Source organism: Marmota marmota, unplaced genomic scaffold, assembly GCF_001458135.2.
Source record: "Marmota marmota marmota unplaced genomic scaffold, marMar, whole genome shotgun sequence".
NCBI classification, from domain to species: Eukaryota; Metazoa; Chordata; class Mammalia; order Rodentia; family Sciuridae; genus Marmota; species Marmota marmota.
In genome coordinates, this window is record NW_025999853.1 from 6,137,808 (window position 1) to 6,150,639 (window position 12,832).

Consider the following 12,832-nt stretch of genomic DNA (forward strand, 5'->3'; position numbering starts at 1 on the left):
GCTCATTGATGCAAAAAAGAAACATGGGAAGGATAAAGCAAGGAGACCTACAGGGAGTGTCTGGGAAATGGAAGGGAAGCACCAATTTTTTGAAGACACATTTTGTAGAGGCTAACTCATCATCATAACAATGGCTCATTCACACAACTTCCCCCCAAAAAGCATAAGTAAAATCAACCTGGATGTAGGGGAACCCAAAATAGAATACAAATCTAATTGTATCATCAAAGAGCAGAACTATACTGAAAGGTGGGAAAGAAAAGAATCTAAAGAACAGCATTCTGACTGGCCACTTTAAACCTCAAGACAAAAAAGACAACCTGCAAAATGGAGCCTATCTCACAGAGGTATGAGTTAATAATTGTAAGTTACTTTATGTATAGTCTATGATTTTAAAAAAATCAAAAAATTGTACATAATGAGATATTTCTTACTGAGACAGAAGTTACAAATAAGGAAAGAGAGAAAGTTAGTCTGTAGTGTTGGATTGGTATCAGAGACAACGGGGCAAGAAGTCACCTTGAAGGATGTGCTATGGCCAAAGCTGAGTCAGAGTGGGCAATAGCATGAGAGTACTGGATTAGACCAAGGGAATAAAACAAATATCCATGAGTCCAAATTTATAACAGTTACTACACAGGAAGATAAATGAGGAAAGGGAAAGCAGATGGAATGATGGAAACAGAGATTCACATTCACCATTACACTACAATAATAACTGTTATGGTTAGTCTTACAAACCATCAATATATACTAAAATTAGTGAAAGTATATGAGAAATAAGATATCTGCATTGTTTCAAAGGATCTTCCCATAAGATACTTATTACAAAAAGAAAAGCAGTAACTTTATAGTAGACAAACTGGGAAGATACCACTTAACCAAGTGAACAAAGTTAAAATCAGTAATAAAATATATTGACATCTGTATCCAGATATGAATTGGTGAAAATGGTACAAACATTGCTTCTGTGACACTGCAAAAAAAAAAAAAAAAACTATAAGTCTGAAAATTATACATTANAAAAAAAAAAAAAATATATATATATATATATATATATATATATATATATATATATGCATAACTGATCTAATCATGAGCAAGTATCAAACAAAACCAAGTTAAAGGACTTTCTGCAAACACTGACCAGACTGTTCAAAAGCATCAAGGTCAAAACACACCAAGACTATTGCAGACTGAAGAGACAAGACAACTAAGTGTAACAAGGGGCTCCAGATTGATTCCTGCCTGGAAATAGGACATTGGTGAGAAAAAAATCAAATAAGGCACACAGACTATTTGGTAGCACTGAATGTATGCTAACTTTCTGGTTTTAATAACTGCACCATGGGGGCTGGGTCTGTAGCTCAATGGTAGAGCACCTGCCTAGCATGTGTTAGGCACTGGGTTCGATCTTACCACCCCATAAAAATAAATAAAATAAAGGCATTCTGTCCATCTACAACTACCAAAAAAAATTTTTTTTAATTAATTGCACTATGGTTATGTAAGATGTATTAATGGAAGCCGGGTAAAGAATACATGGGAACTCCATACTATTTTTGCAAGTTTTCTATTATAACGTTATTAAAAATTTATTTAAAACTTATTTTAAATTATTAAAAATTCATTATAAATTATTAAAATTTATTTAAAATTATTATTTATCATTATAAAATTATTACTAAAATAAAAGTTTGTATAAAATAGTTAAAATGTAAACAGTTTTAGTAACTTCTCAATCATAACTCTACTTGTTTAATTAGTTTGCCAACTAAAAATTAAACTTCAGGGGCTGGGGTTGTGGCTCAGCGGTATAGTGGTTGTCTTGCACATGTGAGGTACTGGGTCGATCCTTGGCACCACATAAAAATAAACAAATAAAGGTATTAAAAAAGAGAGCTAATACATTAAACAAAATTAAACTTGAGCAGTTTATAATTACCTTATTAAAGGGACTGAAAAATAATTTTATGGGGCTGGGGTTGTGGCTCAGGGCTAGAGTGCTAGCCTACCATGTGTGAAGCCCCAGGGTTCGATCCTCAACGTCACATAAAAATAAATAAATAAAACAAAGGTTTTGTGTCCAACTAAAACTAAAAGAATAAATATTTTTAAAAAATAATAATTTTATAAAAGTTTTGACAACATGGGCTGGGGATATAGCTCAGTTGGTAAAGTGCTTGCCTCGCATGCACAAGACCCTGGGTTCAATCCCCAGCACCACACACACACACAAAAAAAGTTTTGACAGCAACTACCTTCACTTTAAAAAATGTTCAACAAATCAAAATAGCACACTCATAGTTGGTTCCTTACTTTAAGTACCACATGGGGTCAGCATCGCTCGTAACTTTTTCATTAGCTTTCATTATCTTCTTTATCTGCAGTGGAAAGCGCAACATTAGGAACTGGGCTCTGGCTTCCAACTAAATTTTAGCTGATGTCTGTGTCTAAGATCTGATGCTTACCTCTACATTAATGAAATAGTTAAATGAGTCTATGTGCTGTTTCACAAGGCCTTTCACCTAAACAGACAGAAAATACAAAGTAGGTCATTAACAAAATAACAGATTATATAATTCACTCTAACCAAACATGATGATCAAATTTTTCTCAAAACCAAAGCAAAGAAAATATCCATGAATTTGATGAAGCAAAACTTTTCATTAATGTGTCATTACTTTTCTCTACCATCTTAGTACACTCTCAAATTTTCCTCCTTAAGAAGCAATCTGAGGGCTGGGGTTATAGCTCAGTGGTAGAGTTCTCCAAGCATGTATGAGGCACTGGGTTCGATCCTCAAAACCACATCAAAATAAAATATTGTGTCCTGCTAAAACTAAAACTAAATATTAAAAAAAGAAGCAAACTGACTTTTGGAATTCAAGATATGAGTATTTAAATACACCCACTGACTTCCCTAAAGCTAATAAATCCAAGGAGGGGCAGAGAACATAGCAATTGAGCATCATTTCTTCAAGCCTCAACATCTATTTTCTTTGTTGTACTAGCCTCCTGTATTAGGTCCCAGTAGACCAGATCAAACCAAAATGGAGTCACTCGTGCTAAGGGCCATGTGATCAAACTAACATTGAAAGGGGCCAGTTTCCCCCAAATAGGCGATTGACAGCAATTAGTCACAAGGAGATTAGTTTAACTGAACCAGAATGACAGGGAAATCCCCTCTGTTTTAATTCTACAAGGAAGTAACTTTGAAAAGGCCAATCCAATACCTCTTTCTGCCTTCTCCAGACCTTTTCTGCCTATAAAGCCCACCTCCTCTGCTCAGCTCAGCTGGAATATGTGAATTTTATAGCATGGGGTACTGTCCCATTCTAACATTCCAACTTAAAGTCCATTAGATCTTTTAATTTGTTGTAATTCTGACTTTTGATCAGGGATCATGAAAAATAGATCCCATTTTCATAAATCCCTAATCATTCATACCATCTTACAGAAGAATAAGGGAGGATCACAATATTAAGAAAGATGAAAATAATTGCATTTAAAATCAAAAGCGGGGGTGAAACCTAGGGAACCTAAGATCAGACACAAGTCAGCAGTCCATTTTGTCTCAGAAGTCAGTCAGCATCAACTGTATAATGACAGCTTATGTACTGCTGTGGACAAGACAAAATAAACACATAAGACTCTAAAATCTCAGCGTTTAAAAGGGCTATGCATATTCATTTTTTACATTAATCTTCAAACATATCATTCAACAATTCTAGAATATTCTTAATAGACACAACTAGAGAACCTGTTTTAATTGTAATTCCTTTATTAGGGTGCTCATTAGTTAACAAAGCAACCATTCCATTTTGAAATAGTCCTGATTTCAGAGAAAAAAACCCTCAACTTTATAATGATATGAGGTCTTTCTTCCTTATTTCTACCCCTTGGACTTAACTGTCTCTTAAAGAGATGATCATGCCCCTCAATTTCCATGTCCTCTCTAGAAAGGATCGTCTGTTCGTTCCTCACCTCTCTCTCAGGGTCTCACCTCTAAGTAGACCAGGCCCTTCAACTACCTCTCACATGCATGCCTTTCAGAACCTCCAGCTGCAGTGGCCTGTTCTGCCCATACTCCAGATTGCCAACACTCCTCCTAGCATGGGCACCTGAATGCTGCTCCCTGGCAGCATGCTCAACAATCTGACTGGTTTACTCTCTCATGCTGAATATTACAGTTCTGTTATGGAAACCAGCTCACATTTCTGGCTCATGGTGAGCTGAAAGTCAACCAAAACCCAAAAGGTGATTGGTATCCTCACCAAAAAGAAAAATGATCTCAAGTCAAGCACACTCCATTTTGGTACTTGTGCGAAACATATAAGTACAGGTATTTACACCTGCCCCTCTTTATCACTGTCACTCTAGGCAAACAAGACTTTTGAGTGCTGATGCTATAAGCCAAAAACAGCACCTTCTGGAAAACTTACAAGTTTTGTATTCTTTGTATTAATATTTAGTTACATATTAAAATCTTTAAATTTCTGTTTATGAACAAATACATTCCAAGGTGGTCTGAGTAGGGAAACCTAGCTTTACTTTTTCTGTTTTCTAATTTTTTTCTTTTTAATTAACACAATTCTACATGCTTACAGATTACAGTGTGATATCTCAACATGTGCACACAATGTATACAACATGTGCACACAAGGTAATGATAAGGAGAGGGAAAGCTAGTCCTTATCATTACCTTGTGTGCGAGGCCTTGGGCCTTCCTCTAGTTCTTAAAATACAGCAGACTTGTTTTACAGTCATTCAACTACACTGGGGAACACCAGAACTCATTTCTCCTCTCTGTGTTTTGGTACCCATTATCCAACCTCCATCTCCATTGCCCACCACTCTTCTAGCCTCTAGGAATTACTATTCTACTCTTTTCTACCTTGAAATAACTCTTTAGTTTATAAGAAAGAACATATGGTATTTGAGAGAGAACATATGGCATTTGTTTTTCTTTGTATGGCTTATTTAACTTAAAATAATGTCCTTGAGTTCCAAGCTTTTTGCCATAAACAATAGAATTTCATTCTTTTTGCAGCTGAATAATGTTGCACTGTGTACATATACCACATTTTCCTAATCCATTCATCCAGTGATAGACACCTAGGTTGATCCACATCTTGGCTACTGTAAATAGTGCTGCAACAAACACAGGCATGCAGGTATCTCTTTGATATGCTAATTTCATTTCCTTTGGATAGACACTCACAATGGGATAATTGATCACATGGTAGGTCTATTTTTATTTTTATGAGGCACCTCCTTACTGGAGAACCCCAACTTAAATGAAGAAATACAATAACCACAATCTTACATCTCTAGTGAGTTCTCCACCTTTTCTTGGACTATATGCCATCAGTTCTTTTCCTCTTTTGAATCATAAATACCACTCCTCTTCTTTGCTTATATACGTTCCTTAAAAACAAACAACAACCTTCCCTTGACTCATTACCATTTTATTTCATGCCTGGTCACTCCTCTATTAAAAACTCTTCATTAGCTTCTTATGACTTTTAAAAGCCAAATTCTTACCATGGCTTTTAAGTTTGATCAGATTTCAGGCCCTGAAAACTTCTCCAGCCTCTCCCTTCGGCCTGTGATACTGACTTAACTGAACAAAACTGCTTATTTTTAAGTCTCCACTCTTTCACTTAGAATAATGCTTCCAAGATTCCTTCAGGATGTAGTATGTAACAGTACTTGATCTTTCTTAATTGCCATGTAATACCCCATTGAATGACTACAGCACATTTAAGAAATCTTATCATTGGTTGATGTTCCTTTGTAGTTTTTCTCCTTTTTGGCTCTTATAAATAATGCTGGCATTTATGTAAAAGTTTTTGGGTGGACTTTTGTTTGCATTTTTCTTGGCTAGATACCCAGGAGCAGAATTCTAGATTATAAGGTAAATTGGTTTAACCATTCAAGGAACTGCTGGGCTGTTTACCAAAAATGCTGCAGCTGCAACATCGTGCATTCTCCCTATAGCACATAAAGATTCTAATTTCCCCATATTGTCTTGACTTTTGATTATAGCCACCCTCGTGGGTAACAAGTGGTCTCTCACTAAGATACCTACTACTAAACATAAGCCCTCTCAAACTGAAGCCCTACACCATATTATATTAAACTCAACAGCTCTTCTGACTATCTACCCATTCATTCCAGCCAAACAGAATAGTCTCTGTTTCTCACAGATGCTGTGGAGGCTCCTCTTAAGCACTGTGAGTAAGCCATACTTTCAGCACTGTGAGTAAGCCATACTTTCTGCATCGTTTTCAGCTTAGTTCAACTCTTTATGCTTAAAATCCAGTTTATGTCTGGGTGGCCATCTCTGACCACCTGTGACATCCCTCTTACCAACAGTATTTTATTTCTAATTATGCATGTGCCATGCTTCTAAATATACTGTTTCTTCTCTGTAAAATTAGATTACCACCCCTCAAACCCATACTCACCCCCGCCCAACCAGCACCATAAGGGGAGTGATTTTATCTTAAAATTCCTCCTATCAGCCAGATGGGTGGAGTAGCACATGCCTATAATCCCAGAGACTTGGGAGAGGCAAGAGTACCGCAAGTTTGAGTCCAGCCTGGAAAATGTAGCAAGACCTTGTCTCTAAAAACAAAAAGGATTAGCTCAGGGGTAAAGCACCCCTGGGTTCAATTCCCAGGACTACCACTAAAAAAAAAAAAAAAAAAAGTTATAATTCCCTCTATTGGCAAAATCTAGCAAAGCACACAATTATACAAAGTAAAAACATGATAGTTGGCAATAAAAATTCAATCTTAAAAAAGGTGCTTTTTAACTTTTATCATGTGAAATATAACCAATTATTAAATGTTAAACAATTACCTTTAAAAATGCTGGAAGCAGCCTCCATTTTTCCTGTGAACCAAACAAAAAGAATATCAGATCTCTATGCCAGCACCATAATACTTTCATATGAAATTATAAAAACTTTATCACAGTGAGCAAAACAAAGCAAAACAAAGATTTTAAAATTATAACCCCTTTTATGGAAATAGTGTGTGTGTATACACATACATGCATTCAAATGTATGTATATACACATAAATATATATCATAGATGTCCTAAACATACTACCATTTAATCTCTTCCTGATGACTCAAGATTCCAAGTATTTTTCACACTTTATTCTCATGATACTTCCTTAGTAAATGAGGTTGGCTTGTTTGAGAAAGGAATAGTAAGTTTTAGAATCTGGTGGGGGAGTGGGTCTCAGGCCTCAAAGGGAGTCTTCCTTTCTCCCTCCCATTCTCTCTGCACTGGTGCCAGGTTAGAGCACACCTCAGGGATGCGGAAGGGTGGCACACATGGCATTTGCTTCTCTAGTAAATGATTCTAACCGCCACGCTTCTTGAGTTTTGGGGCACTGGACTATTGCTTACCATGATAGTCTCTTTTCACATATGGCTTCTTATTTGTTAATGGAAATGCCGACATATGGTTACAGTTGAGTCTAAGGTCACACTACACAATTCCTGAGGAAGGATCATGTAGAACCTCAGAGCAAAACCTGGCTTTCACTCTGGTGACCTGAGACGCACTGGAAGGCTCTGAGCAGAAGAGTGATGATCTGGCTCACCTTAACTGATCACTCCTGCTACCAGTTTAAGAATAAGCAAGATTAAAAGCAAGAAGATCACTTGGTGTCTGATTGCCACAATCCAACCTGGTAACAACAGGTAGTGAGTAATAATTGTTAGTTTGGAGACAAACTTTCAGTTACAGCCAACAGGACTGGATAAAATGGAGTCAAAATCAATACCTCGTTTTCTGGCCTGAGCAGATGGAGGGACAGGGCCACCAGACTAGAGCTACTGATGGAGACAAGGATACAGGGAACCTTGCAAGAGCAGCAGGCTTAGTTGTGGAGAGGCAATGGGAGTTTGGTTGGGGGAAAATTTGGTTTGAGATATGCATCACACATTCCAGTGAAACATGGAGTAGGCAACACAAGGTCTGAATTTGGGAGCAGAGTAGTCTGGAAGTGTAAGTTAAGGATAGATTAGCAAACAGGTGGTAATTAAAACCGTAAGAGTGGAAATGGAGAGGAGCTCCACAAAGTGAGAACAAGAACACTCCAACATCTACAGATGAGAAGAGTAAGTGGACCCAACCACAGAGACTGAGGAGTGGCCAGCAGGGGACGCAGACAAACCGAAGACGGTAGAAACATTTTTAAGAAAGGAGTCAGCCAGGCCGAGCATATTGTTACACGTCTGTAATCATTCTGAGGACCACAAGTTCAAAGTCAGCCCCTGCAACTTAGTGAAGCCCTACACAACCTGGCAAGACTGTATTTCAAAATAAAAAATAAAAAGGTTTGGGGATGTGGTTCAGTGGTTAAATGCCCCTGGGTTCAATTTCTGGTACCAAAGAAAAGAAGAAAAAAAGGAGTCAGCCAAACCAATCTATAATGAAAGAACTCAAAAGTTGATGGGGTGGGGGGAAGAATAGAAAAGGATCATAGGTTAATGGAACTGTTCTATAGCATGTATTGGACAATAGTTATTTGAGTAATTATCAAAACTAATGTAATTGAAGACTTAATTTATAATAAATTATATGTGAATATTAAAAAGAACAAGGAGGAGACTCACAACTAACAAAAGATGAATCGTGTCCTCCCAAAATCCTTATGTTGAATTCTAACCCCCAGTACCTCAGAATGTGAGTTTTATTTAGAAATTCGGTTGTTACAGATGTAATAGTTCAGATGAAGTCATTAGGGTGAGACCTAATTCAACTTGGCTGATCTCCACAAAGGAGATATGCCTAAGGACAGTATCATGTGAAGATGAAGGCAGAGATCAGGACAAAGCCAGGGATCCAAAGATTGCCAACAAACTACCGGAGGCTAGATGAGAGGCATGGAACAGATTCTCCACCCAGACTACAAAAGGAATCAACTCTGCTATGACTTCAGGTCTCCAGAACTGTGAGAAATTAAATTTCAGTTGCTCAAGCTATGCTTTTGTGGGACTCTGTTATAGCAATCCTACAAATTAATCCAGTCCCTCATGTTCCTATTCCCACATCTCAAATTCCTCCCCCACCCCACCCCCCACCCAATCTCATACCTACTTCCTCACATCCCAAAGCCAAATCATTGGTCAGAGGCTGATGATCTGCCACAACTATAGTCTTCCAATCTCCTCCAGAAGATAGGAAACCTCATCCCATTTCTGTTCCTCCCACTCCTGGATACTCAGCCTATATTTTTTATTGATGTGTTCTTTAAAACCATGGCACTATTACATATTTCCATTTAAAAACAAAACCTCCCTTGGCCCAGCAGCCTCTCCCTTACTTTCTTCCCTTCAGCTACCGCTTCCTGAACAGTCTATGCCAAGCTACTCTCCCTCTCTTCCCACTCCTGTATCCCAGGGCTGCCAGATTATGACTCAGCTGCCTGCAAAGAGGCTGACAGAGATACCAACTCCAAGGGCACTCACTCCCTTCAGACCCTCCACAGCCATACTGACCACAGCCATACTGACCACAGCCTTCTGCGACACCTCCTTCTCTGACCTCTTTCCTCCCTACTGGGACTCTTCCTATGCTTTCCTCTGCCTACCCTGCACGTGTGGTGTTTGTCAAGGTGTTTGGTCAGAGTCGACCCCTGGAGAATCCTTCCTCCTTCTCAAGTAGGGCTGGGCATGCAAGATCTCACGCGTTTGCTGAGCTTCCCCACCCCACCTTACACTCCTTCCCCCAGCTCCAAATGTAAATTCTTCCAAGGGCAGTGGCCTTATCTACCTACCTTATTAAGCATTGTGCCTGGCATGGAAAAGACCCTCAATAAATACTGAATGAATAAATGAACAATATGAGTGAATATCAGTGCTTTGGTGATAGGTATTGACCTGTGCACTCTACTGACTGGACACAGACATCTTACGGATTCAGAGGCCACTGAAACTCAGTATGCCCCAAATTAAATTAAATGCAAAGATAATATTCAGCAGTATAAAATCAATAAAGTGGAGCTGGGGCTGTAGCTCAGTGGCAGAGTGCTTGCTTAGCACACATGAGGCCCTGGGTTCAATCCTTAGCACCACATAAAATAAACAAACAAAATAAAGCATGTTGTCCATCTGCAACTAAAAATAAATAAATAAAAATATTTTTTTAAAAAAAATCAGTAAAGTGTCACTTAAAAATGCCATTCTAGCCAAATACTTCTAATTAGTCAAAGGCAATAAAAAGTTATTCATATATTCATTCACTCAATAAGAACATTAAGAACTGAGGGCACAGCAGAGACTAAGATAAGGAAAAGTCTGATAGGAAGAAAAACAAGAAACCACTAGTGTTAAGAAACAATAGGAGGTTCTTCTCCTGAGAGGACCCATTCTCTCCCTCAAGAGTGTCCCCTTTCCCCTTCTTATCCCATCAATAAACTGTTTTTTTTCTGTTACTCTGAAAAAAAGAAAGGAAGGAACGAAGGATGGATGGATGGGATACCCATGGCAGCAGACAGCAAGGAAATCTAATGTCTTCTGGGACAGTCACAGGAATGAGATTTCTGATTTGTATATATTTAGAAAACAGAACTCTTAAGATGTAATATGGATTGGATGCAGGAAACAGAGTTATTATTCCTAAATCAGAAAACTGGAATTGTGGTACTGGTAGTTTGCAAGTTCAGTCAAGAAATACAAATTTACCAGACTTCTTTCTTCAGTCTAGTTAGCAGTGAACTATGAAGACTCTGGAGTCAGGCTGACCAAGACCAAATTCTACATCAGCCAGTTACCAGCCTTTTAACACTGGACTATTTATCTAACTACTGTAGAACACTAGTAAAACAAGTAAAAACAGCACTTAAAAGGATTAAATAATATAATACATATTATGGCTAAACAGAGACTGACACATTGTAGGGGATCAGTAATTGCTAGCTCTTGATATTAAACCTTCAAAGTTAAAATCCAGTATTGCCTAATGACAGATAACAGTGTGCTGCAGGCACTCAGATTCAATCTGATGTAATGATCATTAATCAACTTTATTAAGCTTCAAATAATTATAAAGAGGTTCTTAGAATTCAGTGCTTGCTGAGCTCCCACCCCACCTCACACTCATACCCCCAGCTCCAAATGCAGCAGAATCACTGATCATGTTGCTTTCCTGTTTAAACCCTTTAAATGCTCTATAGCTCCCAGGGAGAGAGTCCAAGTTCCTTCAGATGTCTAACAATATATTTCATAATTAGAACCCTTACATATCCTTCATTTCTTATTCCCCTCTTTTCATTCACTCAAGAACCACCAGATTTATTTCAGTTCCTCAGAAATATCCGATGGTCTTGCTGTGGGGTTTCAAGCACCCTGTTCCCGCTACCTGGAATCTCTTCCTGGACTATCTACTTTCCCATTCCAAGCCAATGAAGATTTTGAAGGTCAAAAAGGCTATGATAATGTTGCTGAAAGCTCCATCCTTGTCCCTGATGCCAAACCAATAACAAGGACGCAGCTTTGTGAAAAAGGAAAAAGGTTTATTGTTTTGCTAGCAAAGGAAAAACACAGAGGACTCCGGTCCCAAAGGCTGTGATTCTGTCCATCTGCAAGAATATGGAACTTTTATAGAAGTGATTCAGAGAAAATGAGATCAGGGAGGAGAGATCAGGAAGAAGTAGTTTAGGAAAAAGAAAACCAGGGAGAAGTTTAGGGAAAAGAAGATTGGGAAAAAGAAAAGAAACCACGTAATTTTCAAAGCCACAAGGAATATAGTCAAAACATCAAGGTGAACCCGTTACAATAAGAGCCATTACAGAAAATGGAATGGAATAAAAATGGCAACAGGTGCACCTCATTGCGCAGCTCGCTGTATGAAAGTTATCCTTAACTCTGAAATTCTGATTAAGTTATAGGGCTTTTCCCTCAGAAAACAAGAAACATTTTGGGTAAATATTCAGGGCGTTTGCAAAGTGCCTTGCAGCCCAAACTTTAACTCTAGGTTAAAAGGAATGATGACTACCCTGGGATTGACACGACTTGGTTTTACCACTACAGCAGCTAAGGGGCTTCATGAAAATGGCCTAAACGCCCCTGGACCTCAGTGCACTTCTCTGTAAACCCGTGAAGATGTAACTGGTCCCCCAGGGTGAGTGCGAGGGCCAATCCTTGCCGATGCACACATATACTGTAAGAGCTCCATCCAGAGGACCAAACGCGCTGCTTCTCAGGCCCGGATGCTGCAAACAGCTCCCGATTCAGTCCCTTCACCCGCACGCGGACGCCGGATCGGGAAAAAGGCTCGCACGCGCGGACCTCTGAACATGCGCAGAACCTCTGAGCATGCGCAGAACCTCTGAACATGCGCAGAAGCCGCTATTCCGCCCCTCCGAAACCACGGCTCTCCGGGAAACGCCTCCTCAGATGTCTCCCGGCCCCTTCCGCTCGCCACACTCCATCACTTACCTCTACAGTCGGGATCGGCGCTGCCAGCTGCTCCGGGGTCAGGTTTCCAAATTCCTCCGCTAGCACGTCCATGTCGGTCGCGACAAAGGAAGAAACAGACAAAACCTTCACGCACGCCTGCACCGCCCGAAAGTGCAGCACGCCTTAACAGCGGTACTCGGTGGCCTAAACTGTCCCCACCGCGTATGTTCAACCGAGGCACGTCAGAAAGGTTCCGCCTATTCTCGACTGAACTTGGGGAGGAAACCGGATGTGACCGAGGCCGAGCCTGGAACCTGCGCCCTCTGGTGTAGGTCGGAAGTTTTACCTTAATAATCCTCAACCCGGGCTTAATGGAGACCAACAAAAATGTGAACTGGTAATT

The 12,832-nt window shown here is 39.3% G+C and overlaps 2 protein-coding genes across 4 annotated transcripts in view; both read right to left on the minus strand.

Annotated features, from left to right (window-relative positions):
• Positions 1-12,726, minus strand: part of Polr3b (RNA polymerase III subunit B) — a 130,053-nt gene extending 117,327 nt beyond the window's left edge. Inside the window, exons 1-4 of one of the 3 annotated variants that reach the window (XM_015482813.2) lie at positions 12,469-12,726; positions 6,871-6,903; positions 2,472-2,528; positions 2,320-2,384 (exon numbers count right to left, since the gene is read on the minus strand). In XM_015482813.2, coding sequence (XP_015338299.1) covers positions 2,320-2,384; positions 2,472-2,528; positions 6,871-6,903; positions 12,469-12,540 — 227 coding nt within the window. In that variant the 5' untranslated portion in view covers positions 12,541-12,726. Of the gene's footprint in view, positions 1-2,319; positions 2,385-2,471; positions 2,529-6,870; positions 6,904-12,025; positions 12,161-12,185; positions 12,296-12,468 lie in introns of those variants that run through there. The other 2 variants (XM_048802616.1, XM_048802619.1) reach the window with 2 other exon arrangements.
• Positions 9,187-12,832, minus strand: part of Tcp11l2 (t-complex 11 like 2) — a 47,635-nt gene continuing 43,989 nt past the window's right edge. Inside the window, exon 11 of the transcript XR_007347396.1 lies at positions 9,187-9,198. The gene's annotated coding sequence lies outside the window, so the exon portion shown is untranslated. The remainder of the gene's footprint in view (positions 9,199-12,832) is intronic.